The 21,472-nt window shown below is 34.2% G+C and overlaps 1 protein-coding gene across 1 annotated transcript in view; it reads left to right on the top strand.

The window, feature by feature from the left end:
- Positions 1-21,472, top strand: part of Calx (sodium/calcium exchanger 3) — a 284,907-nt gene that overhangs the window by 243,855 nt on the left and 19,580 nt on the right. Inside the window, exon 5 of the mRNA XM_072532931.1 lies at positions 13,058-13,259. Within this exon, the coding sequence (XP_072389032.1) occupies positions 13,058-13,259 (202 nt within the window). The remainder of the gene's footprint in view (positions 1-13,057; positions 13,260-21,472) is intronic.

The raw sequence follows: 21,472 nt of genomic DNA, 5'->3' as shown, positions 1-21,472 counted from the left end.
GAGTCGTCTTCTTCAGAAGAAGATTGACAATCGTCTTCAGAACTGTTTGTAGTTGAAACACGAACTTGCCTTTTCACTTTTCTTACGTCTTGTTTTCTTTTTTTTGCTTCTTTTTTTTGCAATTTTTTGTTTTATATCATCAATTTCTGGCGTTGAATTTAAATATCCTGTTTTACCCCGTTTTCTACCCCTTGTCTGAGTTACTTCAGATACTCCAGCTAAAGGAGGACGACAAATAATATCTTCGACCGAGATGTTTAGGACTGACGATGATATTGATTTCTGATCAGTGATTTTTGATAAACCTTCAATCGAAGAAACATTTTGGTTCCGATGTTCCGGTAGTGAGTTCTCGTCAGAATATTCTGGTAGTGGGTTTTGTTCATAATTTTCTCTATCTGTTGTTATAGACGGCAAAAATTGCCAATCCTCGAAGACATCTGGAATGAACGGTTCTGTTCCTGTCTTTTTAAATGCATTTATTGCATTTGATGGAAGAGCACTTTTTAAATATGCTCTATTAAAGATACTGGCTACTTTTAATTGGGTAACTGTTTTACCTGGATTCTGTCGCAGCCATAATTGAATTTCTTGGCCGTAGTAAGTTTGAAGTGGTCTAAAAATCCTACGTCCAAGGGTTGAACGTGATGAGAGCAGTGAGCAGGAAAACAAATCATAATAATACCGTTTTCTTTTACAAACTGGAGAGCTTCAAAATTTTTATGACTACCATGACCATCGAGTAACTACAAAACTTGGTTGGTTTTAAAAGCCTTTGAATACCTTAAAAAATGTTGCAGCTAGAGACAGAAAATGATGTCGGAAGTCATCCATCCTTTTTCTTGAGCGAAGGCTACACTTCCAGTAGGTGCATCGATCATAAGTTCGTCTTTCTTTCTCTGTCGAGGAAAAATCAAAGCAGGAGGAACATATGTTCCAATTGCATTCATTGCACATACTACAGTAACATGTAGACCGCGCTCTGCACTACTTAAAGCACCAACTTGTTTCCGACCTTTACTAGCATAAATCTTCTGAGATCTCTTTTGCACAGTTGTCAAACCAGATTCGTCCATGTTATAAATGTTTTCCGGTGGAAATTGAAACTCATCCAATATATGTGCTAATGCTGTAAAATAGGCACACATATTTGGTTTATTAAAAGCTTGAGCCCTTGCCAACAAAGAATTTTCTGGAGTTCGTAATGATATTCCAAGATTTCGCTTTAAAAAGCCTCTGACCCATTTTCAGTCTGCTATCTTGGTTTCCTTATTAAAACTGTGGCTAATATTGTTTCTGTCAGCTACTTCGTATACAAGTTTTCATAAATCTTTACTGGTCAGGCCAAAAAAACGACCTTCCATGGTGATAATATGGTCAGCAATTTCCTTTTCAATAGCAGTGGAAAATATTGGTCTTCGTCCTTCCAAATCACCTTTGGTACTTCCTTGTAGCTTATTAAAGCGCCTTTTCAAAGTCGTTTTTGGAACGTTAAATGTTTTTGCTCCCAGCTTAAACCTATAGTTTTTTGTTGTATGCTTTTTAAAGCTTGCTGCATATTACTCTCATTCCACTGTTACCTTTTATGAGGATCCAGCCCTGTAAAATGTATTATGTTAATCGTTAAGTAGCAACTTATTTCCTTTTTCCTATGATGGACCCCTAGTCCGTCATAGGTAACGACAAAGGGGTCCATTATAGGCAAATAGACAAGACAGTAAATTTAATTCTGTTACCTTTGTTTTGACCATTCTAACCTAAAACAAAGTGTAGTATTTCACAAAGAAAGTGTAGTCATTTTATACAAAACAAAAGCAACACTTAGCTTAACGTATGTTACCAGTAAAATATTACTTACCAAAAAATTTTATTAGATCAGCAACGCCAAATTTTAATTTTATTTCCCAAATTTACTGTTATAACCGCTACAAGTCTGAAACTTTGCAAATACTAAACTACAAACTTCGTGCGCAAGCGGCAACCGGCGATGTGCATGTAACCGCACCATATTTGAAATTACAGCAGTGGGTCCATCATAGGCAGGGGTCCAACATAGGCACGCTTCCCCTATGATGACTAAAAACGACTTGATCGATAGTAGTAAACCGATGTGAAGACCACAAACCATACATACACGTATGTATGGTCTGTGGTGAAGACGCGCTATTCCATGACGCTACTCGTGACGACTGCATTTTGTGACTGCAAGTTCCGTGACGCTCAACTCAGCATTTCACTATAGAGAAAAAAGTAAAATAGTATAAAAATGCGGATTAATGTTAATAAATTATACAGCTTACTATAAACAAAATATTAACTGTTTCTTAATATTGTTCTGAAGCTATTTTCTTGTGGCATGTTAAAGTAATTATTATTTGACGTTTCAATTCCACTTCGGAAATCGTTCCCAAAACACAAACAATTGTGGCTTATTCCCATTTAAATAGTAATTAAAATATTAACTATATTTTTTAAAAGTCTTCTGGACGCCGGCGCTGTCCATGGCGTTATGCATAATTGGAATAAACTCGCGCGATTTGTGTGTCAAGGTAAAATGAGTAGGCGTCTACTAGGCTTGAAGGGCGAGGATGAGGAATGTCGGGGGGCTGAATAGCACGTGACCAGAATTAATTGCTATTTTAACCCGACAAGTTATTTACGTATCTATAATAAACTGAAAAATGACAAAAGCAGACACTGTTTTGGAAAATATTTTGTCATGTTCGTGATTTTCTACTATTTCTCATGTCGAAAAACATGGAAAATCGGAATAAAGGTAATTTGTTTTGCTACGTATTTTCAAGGGACTTGAGAACGTGTTACAATTTTCGTTTCATCGTAGAAGCAGTTTTTTTAATAAAGAAATATTTGGAAGAAAAAAATTTAATTTTAAACTACGTAGGTATATACAAAAAAGCATTTATTTTTATTAGCATTTAAAAAGATAAAATATGCTATGAGAAGTCGCCTAATTAACACGAGTCCAGAATAATCCTAACTCATTGACTGCCATAAGAGCTAATTGTGGCTCACGGTTAACCTCTGCAAACGCCCTGTAAACTACATGTGGCACACACAAGATTGTATGATGAAGTCATGTAAGCCACGATGTAGATGTAGGTGACAAGTAATGTTTGTTAGATCAGACAAGTGAACCACCGGTGCTTTATAATAACACTATTTTTGAACGCGAATAAAATATAGTGGCCTCACGATGTATATTACTAGTCTTAGCGCGTAAATATTTTTGCTCTGGCAACGCCAACATTGGTTAGAAGTTAGTAGGTTCAGTTGTTTGTTGCAACTTGTAGATGTGTAGAATATTAATTGTCTTTTCTACAACAGTTTGTTTTTAAATTTCCTATCTCACTTAATTAAAGATCTATTATCAGCACGACATGCCTTCTTCTTTTTGTATCGTATCTCCTGTGCCTGTCAGTTTTTCACTTTCTAACCAAACTACCCTTAACTCACTTCGTCTTTGTCTTCTCAAACAGAAACACGCTAGTCAAAACTCCCTCTTTGGTTTCTCAACTAGAAACAAGTAAATCCTTTTCACGCTTCTCAAATAGAAGCAGATTTCAAATTAACTTTATTTTTATTAAGTAGTTACCCCAATTAAATTCAGTGTCGGTGCATAAAATATGTTAGTAACTGCTATTACAATTTATATAAAAGAAATCGACAGTTTTGTGCCAATATTTTGTAAATGCTGGTCCGACAAATTACAGGGTTGATAACAACTAAACTTTTTTGCTCTATAAATCGCATTTACTTATTTTAAGAATAATTAATATGAACAGTTGTGTATTTTAAGAACATTTTATTTGAACATTTATGTTTTTTATTATCATTCAAAAGTGTGATTTTCTGGCAATTCCGATACTGCTATTTATTTATGCAAATAATAAAATAAAAATATTTCTACCGTAAATCTTATCTATATTATTCTATTTTCAATTTTACTATTTACTACACTATTAATATTGCGCAAGTTTGCGACTCATTGGTCGCTGGTCCTTCGAGCGTTGTCTCCATTTACCATTATCTACCAAATATAGGAAGGTGAGAATATAGTTTTTTTAAATATTTGCTTTTAAATCATCGAACCAGTTACCTCATCCTTTCCCCTACGAGATGCATGTACTGTCCTACCGTTGTTGCACGTGTTTCCTGTTAAATTTGTTTTAAAAACAGTTTTACTCTAAAAATAGATAGCAGAATGCTATGTTTTGGCTATGATTCTGTTGGTGATCCGATATATGAGCCAATTGTACTTGATAAAACAAAAAAACAGAAATATGTTAAAAGGGATTCTGAAGACAGTAAGGATGAGACATTTATGAATGAGATTTCAGCATGTAACGACCAACAGCTAATCGAAGATGCAGAGTATAATAAAAAGTTCCATCAATTAAGTGAAACATTGGACAATCCTGATAGTGACAATAGTGTACGTATACGTGAAAATGTTGTGGAACAAATTGCTATTTGGGGATAATTACACAAATACAACTACTAATTTTCCCGTGAATATTAGCCCTCCTCTTTCTGATCAGAATATAAAAAATGTGCAGTAGTTCTCCTGAAAAAATATATTATGCTCTATTTGTCGATAATAATATAGATCTTCTTATAGCCGAGACCAATCGTTATGAAAATCAAAAAATAAACCCACAGCAGCTTAGTAGGGCTTCTTGAATGAGACAGTGGAAAAATTCTGACAGAATGAGATGAAAATTTTTTTTAGTTATTTTGTGGACGGGGCTAATTAAAATAACAAGTTCAGCTTCCTACTGGAGTAATAATATAATATACGCTAACAAGATTAGCGCAATAATGTCCCGCAACACATTTGAAATTTTACTTAGAATATTTCATGCAGCAAATAATGCGACAGCAGTACCTGGAGACAAACTTTTTAAAGTAAAATCATTCGTAGACCTACTTTTACCAAAATTTCAAGCTATTATAACAGCCCAGGAAAACGTTTATATAAACGAAACAAAAATTCCATTCAGAGGTCGCTTAGGGGTGAATCTAAAATTGCTTTGTCGTCTGCGTACGTTGGTGTGATCATATCATTGCTCGTAGATAGATCGGCTGTAAATATTAGGTAGAGAACAGGTAAATTGGATATAGATTTGTGTACTGATCGTAATGTCTTACTAGAAAGTGCCGGTTATGGAGGTAGGTCTTGAGGATAAGGAAATAATGTAAGAGAAGGAATTCTCTAAGTTTGTAGAGTAGACCAGTGTGCCAAACTCTATCAAAGGCTTGAGAAATATCCAAAAACGTTGCTGAAGAGTATTTCCTTTCTTCTATAGTTTCATCAATAAAATTACAGACTCTATGTATTTGCTCAGTGGTGGCATGTTGTTGTCTGAATGCAAACTGAGTGTTGTGGTTAGTTATTAGTTGGTGTTCGACAAGAATTGGTTGTATCCTATCCAGTGCCGGATTTAGTTCATGGACCGCCGGGGGCTAAGTCATACTATACCGCCACTCTCCAGTAGGTATAGATGTGTCTTAACATTAAGGTTAAGGTCTTAGGTTAACAATTCATTAAAACTATTTTAATATTATTACGTAATTTATTACAAATATACAAAAAAACCACAAAGACACAAACTCACAACTTATAAAGTAAATTAACATAATTATTTACAAACAAATTTTGCTGGACTTCCTACTTGCAAACAGGTCAATTATTTTATTAAAATCTAATTTTGTAAGCAGATCATTATTAATATTTAAAACAGCGAACGAATTTAATGTTTCTTCCGTCATCGAATTTCTCAAATAATTTTTGACCCGTTTTAAAGTGGAAAATGATCTTTCACCAGTTGCGTTCGTAACCATCAACGATAAGAAGATTCTTAGTGCTATTTCTACGTTTGGGAAGGTTGCAATTATATTATTTTTATGCAAAAGCTCCATCACAAAAGTAGCACTGATTTGTTGAATTTTTATACTCAACTTGGCGTAGTAGTGACATTATAAAATGTTTTAATTGAATACACTCACTTGGTAGAGATGTATCCAAGTCATTCGAATAAATATTCACTAATACCGACGCTTTGTCTGAAATCACGTTATCCTCTGAAAGAGGTAGAGAAAATAAAAATGAGGAAAGTGATGGCAAGATCTTTATAAGCTTTTCCTCTAGATTTCAGATTATTTGCCAAATAATCAATTGTTTTATACAGCACTTGGGTTCTAATCTTATTTTGCGGTGTAAGGTTCTCTTCTGTATCTGCTTCGTCAAACTGTAATTTTCTTTTGCGACTTCTAATTTCTTTGCTGTATTTCGTTTGTTGTGATAAGAGCTGCACCTTTTGTTCAAATAAATTACATTTATCACGAAGAGACTCGTAAAAATGTTGTAATGAGCTATACAAAGACGAACATGTATGTAAGTCCATATTTGCGCTTTGTAAAGATTTACTCGTTAGGTCAGTTCTTTCCAGTACTTCGAACCAAAAGGCAACATAAATACCAAATTCTAACGTAGCCATCTTTTCGTGTAAATTGTTTTGCTTGACAGCGTACTGGCATCTTCTCGTCATCGTTAGCGGATAACTCTAAAAGTGCTTGCTTTATATCTTGATAGCATAAATTAAGAGCTTTTAATGCATTAAATCGTCCTGACCATCGAGTCACATTAACTCTTTTGGAACAAATGTTGTATGGCCACAATTTTTCAATAGATCAGTGAGTCGTTTCCATCTGTAAGTTGAAGCTGAGAAAAAAACATAAATTTCTTCAACAATTAAAAAAAAAGAAGTACTTTCCATAGTGCATTCTGCTGCATGCTGCACAATCAAATTTAGGGAATGGGCTGCACATGGTACGTATTTTGCCAAACTATTCCTAGATTTTATTCGGGCTTGGAGACCGCTATAAACGCCAGACATGTTATTCGCATTGTCATACGATTGTCCCCTGCAGTCATCGATATTTATATTCAGGTTGGACAAAATTTTACAATGCTGGCTTCCATATCTTCGGCTTTGTGGCCAGTGTTGTCTAAAAACTGTATGAACCTCTCGACAGGTGTTCCGGTGTCCGAGCAATACCTAATAATGAATGTCAGTTGATATGTACGTGTTATATCAGACGTAGAGTCAACACTGATTGAATAATATTTGCCACAATGAATTTGTTTTACAATTTCTTCTAATATGTGGTCCGAAAGCAATTGCAAAAATTCAAAACAAATTGTTTTTGATAAATAAGATACTGAACCACAGCCTTTTGAAGCATATTTTTCAATATGTTCTTTTAAAAGAGGATCATATTCCGCCAACAACTCTAGTAATCCAAGATAATTGCCATTGCTAGTCGAACCAAATTTTTCGTCGGTTCCTCTAAAAGGTAGTCCCCTACTAGCTAAGAATTTTATGACACAAACGACTCTTTGTAATATGTTTCGCCAATATGTGGTCTCATGTTCAATCTGTTGCCGCAGAGAATCATCGATTTTTCTCATACTCAATGAATTTCTTGAAATAAAATTTTTAAGATGTTCTAAATGAACGACTGATCTTTCATGACTGTCACATTTTTCTTTAGCCTTTTTCCAGTCGTCAAATCCAGTAAAAAAGGAAAAAGTGCAATTTTCGCTTGAAAAGAGTCGACAATATAAGCAAAATAAAGAGCCTGTGCTTTTGGAATAAACTAACCAGTCACGCCGAATTTTTTCACCATTCTTTAAAACCTTATAAAATAGTGATTTAGTGCAGTACCTGTTTTGTTTTTCCCTTTTTTTCTTTTTGAATATTCAAAGTCTAAAGAATTAAAATCTTGTGTTTTGAATTCTTTCAGCACTTCATCTACACAATTTCTTGGCCAGAATTTTGGATCTTGTAAATCAACTCACAAAGTGGGTCTGAATTTGCTGTGGATGAATCATCTCGACGTGATGAAGATCCTGCTGCAAATTTTATTTTATTAAAAAAGTAACTAAAACAGTCAAATAAACCTACCTTCTAAAACATCTGAAACTGTTTCAATTGGATCGTCTTGAAAACAAGTGCTCGTTGGTATACTATCTTGCCTGGATTTGGTAAAAAAAAAAGCTGAATCTTGGGGTTTTTTTTTAATACCGCATTTAATTTTTGTTGCTTTTCTAACTTTTGTCGCTTCCAAAATGCACCTCCTTCCTTTCTGCTTATTTTTTAGAAACGTCACGAAAACACTTCACTAATAAAAATAAGTAAAATTTGACTAACGATTGACGACATACCGTGTTGGAGCCGGACACGCTGTCGCCAGGCGCAGTGGATTTCCCGGAAACATGAAACGTGTTTTTGTGCGACCTGCTACTGCAGGCACGGATCTTGTCGGTGACGAGACGAAGTTTTATTAATATTGTTCTGAAGCTATTTATTTGTGGCATCTTACGTAATTTATTATTATTACCATGATATTTCAGAAAATCAACCCCATAAATTGGAAATATCCACATATAGAATTAAAACGTGATGGGAGCGACGTACCGCCTCTCAAAATTTACCGCCGGGGGCTAAGAGTCCCATAGCCCCCCCCCCCTTAATCCGGCACTGATCCTATCTAACAGCAGTATTGCAAAACACAAAACCTTTGACATTATTGGCAGTAGGTTAATAGGTTTATATGATTTAATGTCTTCTGTAGGTTTACCTGGCTTTGGAATTACAATCATTTGGGCCACTTTCGATAAAAATATGATTTATATATTTCCATTTTCACATTAAATAAATTTAATTTTAATTTTTTACTTTAGCTACCCAATCATACTATTGTAAATTATAATATAATTTTTTACAATAACTTAATACTTACGGTATTTTCGCTTACCTTTGACATTGACAAGTCAACGTGTACTGAGAACTGTAACTATATCATTATTGCGGAATAAAAACTGAAAAATTCTTGCTTTGCAAAAGCTCTTTGTCAACACCCATCATAACCTAAATACACCTTTGAATTGGAAGATTAAAGTATTTACATAAGTATTAAATATTCATGCGTTTTGTGGATTTACAACCAAAAAAGCAATTATACCATTTATAACTAAAAATTTTAAACAATCTTGTGCCCCGTTTTTTCGTATTAATTTATAGCATAAATAAATATTTGATGTAATCTGTAACAGAATCCACCAAAAACCAAAATTATCCCATACAAATATTTTTAATTTTTGGTGTTAAATTTAATACTAACCGTTTTTGCTTCTCTTCTGAAATTCTCTCAATTCCGCATTTAAGTCCCTAAGGCTTTAATTTTGCACATTAATAAGTAGGCCTTGCGCTACTTGTAGCAATTGGTCCGCTGTCAAACCTGTCCACTGCCGCAAATTCCTCAACCAAGAGACTTTCTTCCGTCCTATCCATTTCTTTCCTTCGATTTTACCGTTGAGAATTAGCCGAAGGAACTCATATCTTGGTCCTTTGATTATATGTCCAAGATAGTTTACTAGTTTACGCCTCTTAATAATATTTAATAGAGTTCGTTGATGTCCCATTCTTCGAAGAACTTCTTCGTTTCTGGTTCTGCTAGTCCATGGAATTTTTAGTATCCTTCGATACAACCACATCTCAAACGCCTCGATTTTATTCATGATATCGGCGTTTAATGTTCAAGTTTCACATCCATACAAAAGTACAGACCACACGTAACATCTTGTAAACTTTTCACGGATTTCCAAATTTAATGATATTGGATAATAGAGGCTTGAATTTTTGAAATGAGTTTCTTGCCTGTTCAATTCTACATCGAATTTCGAAGGATGGATCTAGATTTTGGGTAATCCAACATCCAAGGTATTTGAATCTCTGAACTCTCTGCAGCGGTTGTTGATTTAATATCAGTTGGGTTGCGCCGATATCCACTTTACTGGTCACCATGTATTTAGTTTTATCGATATTTATCGACAGTCATTTGTCAATTTGTGCATTCCATGTCAACTCTATTGATTAGCTCCTGCAGATCGTCGATGTTTTCAGCTAGAATCACAGTATCGTCGGCGTACCGTATATTGTTAATTATTTCTCCTCCTATGATAATTCATTTTTGATCTTTTAAAGCTTCCCTAAATAGATTCTCAGAATACACGTTAAAGAGGATGGGAGACAGTACACAGCCCTGTCTTACGCCTCGTTCAATACTGATTGGCTTTGATTCTCTGTTGTTAGTATTAATAATGGCTGTTTGGTTCCAGTAAAGTTTGGCAATAAGTTTGATGTCTTTCTTATCTAGTTGGATGCTCTGCAAGGCGGTAATTAGTCCAGTATGCTGCACGCGATCAAATGCCTTTTCAAAATCAATGGAGCACATATATACGGGTTTTCTTACCTCCCAACATCGTTGAAGGAGTGTTTGCATAGAAAATAGTGCTTCTCTAGTTCCAAGGCATCTCCGGAACCCGAACTGCTCTTGACTAATTATTTCTTCGCACTTGTTGTTAATTCGATTTAGAAGAATATGCAACAGTATTTTAACGGCATGGCTCATTAAACTAATGAGTCTACAATGGCTACATTTCTTAACGTTTGGTTTCTTAGGTAGAGGAATAAAGATCGATTTTAACCAGTCCGATGGAATTTCACTGGTATCATATATTTGATTGAAAAGTACAGTGAGTTCTTTTATATTGTCATTTGAGAGTAATTTTAGCCATTCGCTGTATATTTGATCTGGTCCACTGGCTTTGTTGTTTTTGGCTTGGTGTATGGCTTTTCCACTTCAGACTTTAAGATTGATGGTCCTGTATTTGCACTTAAGTTTGGTAGTGATCCTCGATCATCCTTAAATAATGCTTTAATGTAGTTTTCCCATTCCTCCATTACGTTGTCTTCTAGGGATAGTGCATGACCTTCATTATTCGTTAATGTTATGGGTGTATTTCTTTTGTGTACTGTAACTTCTTTTATTTTCTTATGTGTGTTAAATTTGTCATGTTTTCGTTGCAATTCTTCTAGTTCTTCACATTTTGCTCGCATCCATAACTCTTTGGCTTCCCTGATTTTTCTTCGAATCAGATTATGCTTTCGTTTATACTCTGAGTTATTTCTATTTTTAAGCTGTCTTCTTTCATCCATCATTTCGATTATTTCATTTTTCATCCACGCTTGCTTTGTATAATGGGTGACAGTTCCACTTTGCGTTGCTGTATCGATGATACCAGTCTTTATGTTATCCCATCTTTCTTCGACTGTTGGTACATTGTATACTTGTGTGATGTTGTCTCGAATTTTTTCGTTCATTGTCTGCTCAAAGTGATGTTTAAATTCTTCTTCTTTTAGTTTTTGTCTATCGTATTTCTTTGTAATGGAAGGCTTTTTGATTGTCTTTAATTTTAGGTTGATTCTAGATGCCAGTAAATTGTGATCGGTCGCTGCGTCGGCACTTGGATATGTCTTAGTACATTTACATGAGTTTCGAAATCTATTGTTTATCATGATATAATCTATTTGGTTACGCATTACACTACCATGGCCATCTCTCGGTGATATCCATGTATAGAGACCTCTTTTTGGTTGTTTAAAACATGTGTTGGTGATAACAAAGTTTTCCTCTTGGCAGATCTCCACCAATCTATCACCTCTTTCGTTTCTTTCCCCAAGACCAAATCCTCCACTAATTCCGAGAGTTATGTCTTCTCCTACTTTGGCGTTGAAGTCTCCCATTATTACACGATTGGCCATATAGGTTACTAAACATGTAAAATTTAGGGTGTTTTGTAGGTTGAACGAAGTGAAAAATCTATCAAAGCATAGACACACATCTGGTGACCGTATAGTGGTGGCTAGAGTTTCAACAACTTGTTGTCCTAGAGTTGGAGGAAAATTATAGTAGGACTTAGATAGCAGGAATAAACAGCTGTCTCTTGAAATAGCTTCTTTTTTTATTAAGGGAATTCGAAAGTGATTCGTTTTTTGACCAGTAGTGTGAAATAGATGGTACTTTATTGTAACACATAACCATAGTACAACCAATCACTATCATTACTTCGTACATATCTGTTTTTTTCGTGTTTAATTTTATATTACTGTTTTTTGGAACTGATGCTATTCTTTGGTTTGTACAGGAAACAATATGCATAAATAAACTACGTGGAAATCATTTTAGAAAAATATCAACAGGACGAGAACCTTTATCACGTTATCTTTACCTTTATCAATATTTAGTATTTTTATCCCATTTCTCTTTCAGACTTATCTTCAGATATTTCTGCGTTATCAGAACATTCTTCGTTGGAAGCAGTGATGTTTACATCTACACGGTCAGGAGTATTCTCAGATACTTCATTAGAATCGTCACCAGGTCCATATTCATACTTTGAGGCAGCATAATGTTCTTCTTCGGATTCATTTTCAGAAATATTTGAAAGGTTTTCAGTTGCTTCTTGAAGCTCTTTTTGTGTTATAACACGTCTACGTGTCATAGAAAGTCTGCAACCAAACAATACGAAGGGAATAAATACGACCCGCTATAAACTACTACTGACACACTAGAGTTCAGTTTAGAAATTATGGTAAAATCGATTAAAACATTGTCAAAAATAAACAATATATATATCGCTAACCTGTGTTAATTGGTAACTAAATTGTATATAATCGGTTAAAAAATAGAGCACCTACTTTTCTTTACTAAAATTGTATTATTTACGAGTTGCTGATGCACATGTTTAGTTAACATCAATTTGTAGGTTACAAACGGACGTGAAATGTAGGTTGCATACTACTATTTAATGAGTAAGGAATGTCTAAAAATACGGATTCGTTCAAATAACATGGGCTTTGGGAACAAAAAGATGCCAGCAGATTTTTTGAAATCCACGGGGACATTTATGTCCCCACAGTATTGAAAGAGATAAATCACAATTTATTGTAGCGAGGATTACTTTTTACATTTTTTTTTTTTTTTAGTTAAGATTCAAAACAAATGCAAAATAATTTAGTAATTTTCATTACAACCAGTTGTGGTTTACTTCCATATAAAATACCATTTAACTTAAACATACCACAAGAAAATAGTTTCAGAACCTTTTTAACATTTTTCTTTGTTCCAGAATACGGTAGATAAACTAGTGCAACGTGCCAATGCATCCCTTTTAATAGGAACTTCTTCCTGGAAAGAACAGTTTATGGAAGCTTTGACTGTCAGTTCTAGCGAAGACGCTCCAGAAGATAAGGAACCTTCCGGATTAGACTATGCTATGCACTTCCTAACTATGTTTTGGAAAATTCTTTTTGCTTTTGTTCCTCCAACAGGTAAAACGCTTTTTTATTGGTTAACTATAACTGTTAATATCTAGAACGGAATTTGGTATTTACCAAAATTTATTTGATTCAATAGATAGCTTTTTAATTATTCGTTTCTTATCACTTACGGTTAACATTATTTAGTTAAAAACTGCTTTTTAAGTAATATTAAGAACAATTGTGGATTTTATTCTAATCTAGTACTAAAGATTATTAATGCATTTTAGTATATTAACATTTTTGTAACATAAAACATTGTAAAATCTTTTGTAAAAATATTAAACAAAAGGGGAGAGAAGACGGAGCTCTGTGGTAAACTTGTGGATGATCGTCTGGGATCTATTACTGAATTGTGATTCGACCTTACATAAACTTTTCTTTTTGTAAGATTGCATAAGACATTACACACTCACGCAGGAACATCTGCCTGGACCAATTTTTCTCTTAACATAATGATATTAATTGCATCGTAGGCACCTATTATATCGAGAAATGCAGCATAAGTAATAATTATTGCAAAAACATAACTGAATTTCTGTTGTTAAATAGAAAACTGCGTCAATAGTACTAAACCCTTTTTTAAAAACCAAACTGTTCCAACGGAAAAAAGCAGTACTAGCCAAATAAAATTCTAACCGATGTTTAATAATCAGTTCAAAAGATTTCATGACACAGGATAGTAAGGAAATAGACCGATAAGATTCTGCAAGGATTTGGATTTTTCTGTAGTTTGGGGATTGGTACAACTACATTATTTCTCAACTCTTCAATGACAGCGGTATATAACCAAATCTCGTTAAAACCGATAATTGGTAAATTGCAAATCATTTAGTATGTAACTTGATCCATACCTGGAGCTGTGTTACTGAAACTTTTTAATGCAAATTGTATTTCTGTAAATTTCAAAGGATAATTAATATATTATTTTATTCATCTGCATTATCTACTAAATCCTTTACTTCCTGATCTGCTGAATATGGGGTGATATTTTGCAAAAAAGTTTCTATCCAGTCATAGTTACTGGGATTATTGGGTTAGGTGAAGGAATTCTTTGCATTTTTTTGCCTGATGCCATATACCCTTAAACGGAGCATTTTGTTAAGTTTAACGCAATATTTTTTAACTCAGTAATTCTTAGCTTTGTTTGAAAACAATTGATGTTGCCAATTTTTCTTTAACCTGTATATTAACCAACTTAATTATTTATTAATTAATGCTGTCCTATCCATTTGCTTAATTTTAGAGCTTTCATATAGAGCATTTTTGTACATTCACCTTAATAAAAAAAGAACGAAACGTGCAGCTGTATGTAAATTTTTTAAACTAAATAGATAATTGTTTATTTTTTATCAAACTTAATAAACATCTATAAAAATTCCTTTCTCTCGGTAATCAGAGTAGATCCACATTTGATATTAACGGAAATTAATCTAATTAATAATCTCTTTTGACACCTAGGCACATAAATTTTGTTTACCACTTTGAACGTGCCACTATCGATGCTATCTCGTTGAGATATTATCAAATTATGTTTTCGCTTTATGAGAACAAATACACACATGTTACCGGAAGTGCATACAAATCAATGAAACTAGGTATTATTTGATTTACCAACTCTAGTAAATAGATGTACAGCCTGTTCTAAAAATACCTTAAATAAAATAAAAACTAAGCTAGTATAAGTGTTTTGTCATATATTTTAGGTGAGTATTTTCCAAAACCTGATGTCGCTAACTGTCGTATTGTAATTTTTCTCTGTAATTAAATATTTAACTAAATACGAAGTAAATAACCAAATAAATATCCTTAAAACGAAAAGACGATATTTATGAAACTTTTCATACAAGTAGAATGAGACATAACGTATCTGATACCATATTTTTTGTTTTCCCGTTTCACCAGAAATACTCTTAACTTCCTCCTCCTCCTAAGTGTCTTCTCTGTTGAGGTTGGCGATCAATATGGCAAATTTTTTCTCTGTTCTGGGCTTGATGAATTAATTTATTTCCTCTTGTATGGGTCCAATCTCTGATGTTTCGTAGCCAAGATTTTTTCGTTCGTCCTATGCCTCTTTTACCTTTAATCTTGCCTTCTAATATTACCTGGAGCTGCTCAAATTCCGTATGGCGCATTATGTGTCCTAGATATGACGTATTTCTAATTTTTAAAGTATTGACCAAATGAGGACGTGTGTTCAATGCTCTCAGTACTTCTTTATTCGTAGTTCTGCTGGTCCAGCTTATTCTTAGCATTTGGCGGTACATCCATATTTCAAATGAATTTAATTTGTTGACGTCATACTGTTTTAATGTCCAGGTCTCACAGCCATATAGTAATAGAGACCACACATAACACTTTAGTGTTCTCCATCTTAATCTTACCTTAACCCTTAACTTATTTAATGTAAATGGGACACTCTGTATATTTTCATTTTTCGTCAAAAATTCTTTTCATTTTATCGAACTTCTTAAACAATACCCTATCTGACCGACAGACATTCTAGTAAGTTTCGATATCGTTTCACTCTTTATAAACATTCCTATAAAATAAATTTCAAACATTCTGAAAACTAAATACAGTACCCAGCAAGACCAGTTATCTCTCATTAAACATTGTATGTCCAACTCTTATTTAATCTTTAAAAAACAATTCTGCAGACAAATAAATGGTGCCCCAATGGGCTCCCCACTACCTCCAGTATTTACCAATATCTTTATGGAAGACTTCAAGACCCGGGCGTCATCAACATCTATGCTCAAACCTACATGTTGGCCACGATTTGTTGACGATACATTCGTCATTTAGCTCCATGGCAGGTATGTTTGGTGTCTTTTTAAACCCATCTGAAAGGTATACATCCTAGTATCCAGTTCACGAGGCGGAAACTGATTCATCCCTACCGTTTCTCGACGTTACCATAAAGAAAAAGCAATGCCAAGGTTTCCATCACTCTGTTTATCAAATCCCACCCACACCAATCGTTACTTGCATGCCAACTCTCATCACCCACTTTCCCAAATTAATTATCATTACCCTTGTCTCCGGATCCATACGCCTTTGCAATGATGCAAGGAGACCCGTTGAGCTCTCTAGTTTAAAACAGGCCCTTATCCAAAACGGTTACCCCGAAAATCAATAGTAGCAACCACAGACATCAATCTTCCACTCATTCTCAACCCAAAGACTCATACCTCCATCATACGAAAGCTTTTCTTCCTTACATCAACAAAAATCGACAAAATTCTTAAATTAAGACCAATAAAAACAATATTTACCCCCAACAACAACTTTCATCTCTTGTCCAATCAATCAAAGACAACATTCAAAATAAACAACACTGAGTTTATGAAATTCCTTGTGCAGACTTCCCCCGATCTTATATAGGCCAAACAAATCTTAGAATCCAAAATAGGATTTATGAACATTCCATTTCTGTTCGTAATTCGATTCAATTTCAGTTCTAGCTCAACACCGTCTTTATACAGATCACAAAATTGATTTTGAAAACTCCAGAATCATAGTTTTTATCCGCTTCTATAAACCAAGAATTATCCGAGAAGCCTTAGAAATTAAAAAAGGTCAAATTGTCTTAATAAAAGAGATGACTGCATCTGGTTACCTTCGACATGGAGACCTCTCATAAAGAAAATATCGTCCGCTCCACCCGTCAATCAAAACCCTACTGTCAGAAATGTTCATGCCAATCCCCCTACTAATCACCATGCTAACCCTCACGCCAATCTCCACCCAAACAGCGTCACCATCGACGGTATAAATAAACCGTTCTCTGTTCCTAGTAGAAGTAATACATTAATTAGTGATCAGTGTAGTAGTGTCCCCTAGCGGAACCCTTGAAATTAAGACCTTTTTATGAGCTTGGTAAAAAATTCGTTGCTGAGTATACCTCTTTAATTTATCATTCAAATTCTCGTTGTTTGTCTAAAGGTGATGTACTTTGCACGTATCTATATAGAGAATCATATATCTCTGTGACACATTTAATAAATAAAATGATCTTAATAAGCCTTTACAGGAAAACAATACTCCAATCCTGCAATTGACATATAAAATTACTGGGTTTCAGAAGAAGTTGCTCTTAAGGAAAAGAAAACTTGTACTATTTCATTTGAACAACTAATAGAATTGTCCTGTAATTCCAGCCTAAAGCTTCAATACGACAAGGACAAACTGTTTGAATTTTGGAGCTCACTTTCTCATGAATATCATGCCATCAGTACTGCTGCATTAAAGGTTTTATAACTATTTGCGACTTCATACTTGTGTACAAAAAATGAGTTTGAGAATCCCTGGTATAACCAACATCATGAACCTTAGAATCTGGTGGATGCGAAGAGGATTGTGTAGGCGCATTCACCTTTCAGATAATATAAAATTACCTTGTTTAGACGAAATTCTGTGGTTTCGGTCCGTTATGGATATTAAAATGTTATAATGCACCTACTGTATTAAACGCCCATCATTAATTCCAACCACTTACATTCGACATATCTTTATATTTAAAGTTTAGTAAAACTAAGTGAAAAATAGAGGACGAACGTCAAAATTTGTCAAGCATCGAAGAGAAATACAAATGTGGGATATGTTTGTATTACAAGGATAATATAAAAATCTTATCTATACTCGTAATATTTTCAATTCTATTTAAGCATCTAAAAGAAACATATCCACCTGAAGATGATAAGTGTGATCTTATCGAAACGTCGTATTGGACATGGTTCTTTCAAGAGATCTGATAACAATTCAATGCATCGTGTCGGTCGACGCAATAATTTTCACCAGTTAAATGAATTTAAAAGTGGACAAATAATATGAACGTCAAACTTTGATAAATCGCTAATGCGGTTGGTAGAAATTATTTTACTGTCATGTAATGATTAACTACTTGGACGAAAGTACACATAAACCAATGTTGTAGAAGTATAAGATCAATTTCAATATGAACGGAGTTCTGTGTTACAAAAAAATCTCCAAATAAAACAAAAGAAGGATATACCAGACCAGACAAGGTACTGGTTTGGCCACTAAAAATCAAAACTGAAAAAAACTTGCCAAAGAAATGGACTTTTGGAAAAGGTCATCTGGAAGATCAAGCCGAGAAAGAGTTACCAATAATTATTCGCCCGCCGACAACATGCCTTTGTCAGGAAGTAAGGAGTATAGAAAAAGTAACGATGATCCTGTGCTATGCTTCAACGTTCATTCAAGAAATAACCCTCTAGATTCTGCAAGAAGTCTAATTGAGAGTAACTTCAAGATAACTGATTGGGAGAAGAATGCACCGCCTGACACCCGAAATATGCCATGTGTTATATACAAGCCAGAGGCTTTTGACCAACCAAGACGAATCTGGGCTACACTGAACAGTATTAGAACAAACTGTGGCAGGTGCTCAGACTCACTTTTTAGGTGAGGCAAAATACCCTCTCCAAACTGCAATTGTTGTGCCGAAAGACAAATGGTCAAACATGTAGTTCAGGAATAACTGATCAGATCCTACAGTGGCAATCCGTCCGATTTCTTAGTTGCAACCAAAGAGTCAATTCAATATACCTACTAAATCAGAGTAAATAAAGAGTCAACTAAATATTTGTTTGTAAAAAATAATAGTTATTATTATTTACTCTTTGTAATGTATTATGTATACAAAACTTAACTGTGATAAAGCCATAAGATAAATAAATAAATAATGTTTATTACCTAGCCTTACAGGAGACAAAATTTATTATTAAATCGGAAAGAGAGATTTATGAAATGGTTATAAAATAAGAAATGCGTAATTTATGATACATTTGTCCATTCACTTACGTTATATTTCACTTCAAGAAGTACTATGCACGAAGGTAATAAACAATAAGTGTATTGTCATATATCAAAAACTTTAGTCAGTTTTTCGCTCTCGTATAAATATTCCGGTGTATGTAACTCTATCTATATACATCAGTTATCTTGTTCCATGATTATTAAAAAAAATGGATTTAAAACTAGAAGTATGTGATAATTTTGTTGTTAAAGAAAAAGGTGTTATATTTTAATTTACTTTATTGTTATGTATTATACAATTAATATATCAATGTGATAATGATACTAGTAATTTTTTATGCAGCTCACAATATCCTGACATGCAGTTCTGCAGCTTACGTTACGTTGTAATTTAAAGGCTCTGTCAGAATCGGGGTCATTAATAAGAAAATATTGGGTTAGTTTTTCTTCCTCATCATTATCATCTTCTAGATTCACGACGCCATCTAAAGTTAGATCTAAATTTTGATCAATTATATCATGGTCACTTAATGCATTATCAACAAGCAATTCATCTATGAAGCAAGGGAAAAAATGCATCCGAATACTGAATTCATTACTGTGGTCTAATAAAATAAAGATGCATACCAAACTTCGCGTATACAGAGCAATTGTAGAACCAATTACCACATATGGTGCTGAATGTTGGACAATGACAAAGAATGAACGAGATAAAGTACACGTTGTGGAAATGAATTATCTTAGAAGGTCATGTCGAGTATCGAGAATGGAAAGAATCAGGAATGAGGAAATACGAAACCGTACAGGAATTAGAGATACTCTTTCAGATAGAATACAAAGAAGGCAATTACAATGGTATGGTCACGTGATGAGAATGGAGGAGGAGCGGTGGCCAAAGAAAGCCTTAATGTATGTTGAGCCAGAAAGAAGGAAAAGGGGAAGACCACCAAATTCCTGGAGAAGAGAAATTACAAAAACAATGCAATCTAGAGGCTTGGAAGAGGGAGATTGGAAAGATAGGAAAAGATGGAGGCTGAAATGCGGGAAGCGGCAATCGCCGTAGGACCCCCGTTATATGATGATGATGAATTCATCTATATCATCGTAGCTGAAGGTATTAAAACTAAAACCATCTCCACTAATTTTATGTGGCAAATTAATTATTTCATCTGATAGTTGAATGTTAGATGTTTGAATGGTTGCATTGCTTGTTACACATTCTGACCAAACATTTTTCCAACAAGCATTTAAAGTTCTTGGTCTTATCTAATGACTGAATAAGGCTTGTTGTATTGGGCGGAAGAAATACTATTTGAACGTTTGCATGTTCTAAGTGTGGATGACCTGCTGCATTGTCAATAATTAATAAAACTTTAAAATCGAGAGATTTTTCCTTTATATAGGCTTCTACTTCTGGTACGAAGCTTCTAAGGGATTTATTTATTAATAGCGGTTTCAACATCCGATCTCCTGATACATTGCTACAAAGTAATAATGTTACTCGATCTTAACTTACTGTATGTCGACTTGCAGCTTTTGTATCCTGTGTGATGTAAGAACGGCTAGGCAATTTTTTCCAAAACAGTCCCGTTTCATCAGCGTTAAATACTTGATCGACACAATAGTCTCCATCTTCAATAATTTTCGCTAGCTTCTGTGGAAATATTTTTGCTGCTGCTTCATCTGTAGCACTGTAGCACTCGGTCCTGTAGTTTTGATTATATGAAGTGTATTAACGTCACTATATACACTGATGGATCAAAAAATACCGATGGTACAGGTTGCGGTTTCGTAATACCTAAACGTACTTATACAGAAAAAATATAAATTAAACAAAAACACATATATTTTCACAGCTGAGGCAATAGCAATTCTAAAAGCACTAGAATATGTTCATCAGGAAGAGGATCAGAATTCTATAATCTTTTCCGATTCACTTTCCGTTCTTAAAATTTTAAAATCAAACTCAAACATAGCTAATAATACTATTTTAGCATCCAAGCAATGCTCAAACATTTACAAGATCAAAATAAATATATAAAATTCTTCTGGGTCAAAGCACACGCGGGAATAACAAACAATGAAATTGCAGATCAAATTGCCAAAGAAAGCATAGTAATGGGGGAACAAATAAATTACGAATTAACTACAGACGAACAAATAATCATAGCAAAACAGATAATGATGAAGAAATGGTCCTATTTATGGCAATAGTACAGCTTTACAAATCCAACACGTTACACCAGGCTTGAAACCAAATTAAGGAGAAAACCTTGGTACAATGAGTACGATTACAGTCGAAAAAGTATAACTACTATCAGCAGAATGAAGTTTGGTCACGCGTGTTATCCAGCACATTTATTTAAAATAAAAATACTTAAGAGTGATCTTTTGTGATGTCTGTGATAAAATCGGTGACCTGGACTACATCTTTTTTGATT

Source organism: Diabrotica undecimpunctata, chromosome 5 (genome assembly GCF_040954645.1).
Source record: "Diabrotica undecimpunctata isolate CICGRU chromosome 5, icDiaUnde3, whole genome shotgun sequence".
NCBI classification, from domain to species: Eukaryota; Metazoa; Arthropoda; class Insecta; order Coleoptera; family Chrysomelidae; genus Diabrotica; species Diabrotica undecimpunctata.
This window is presented reverse-complemented; position numbering and strand designations above follow the sequence as displayed.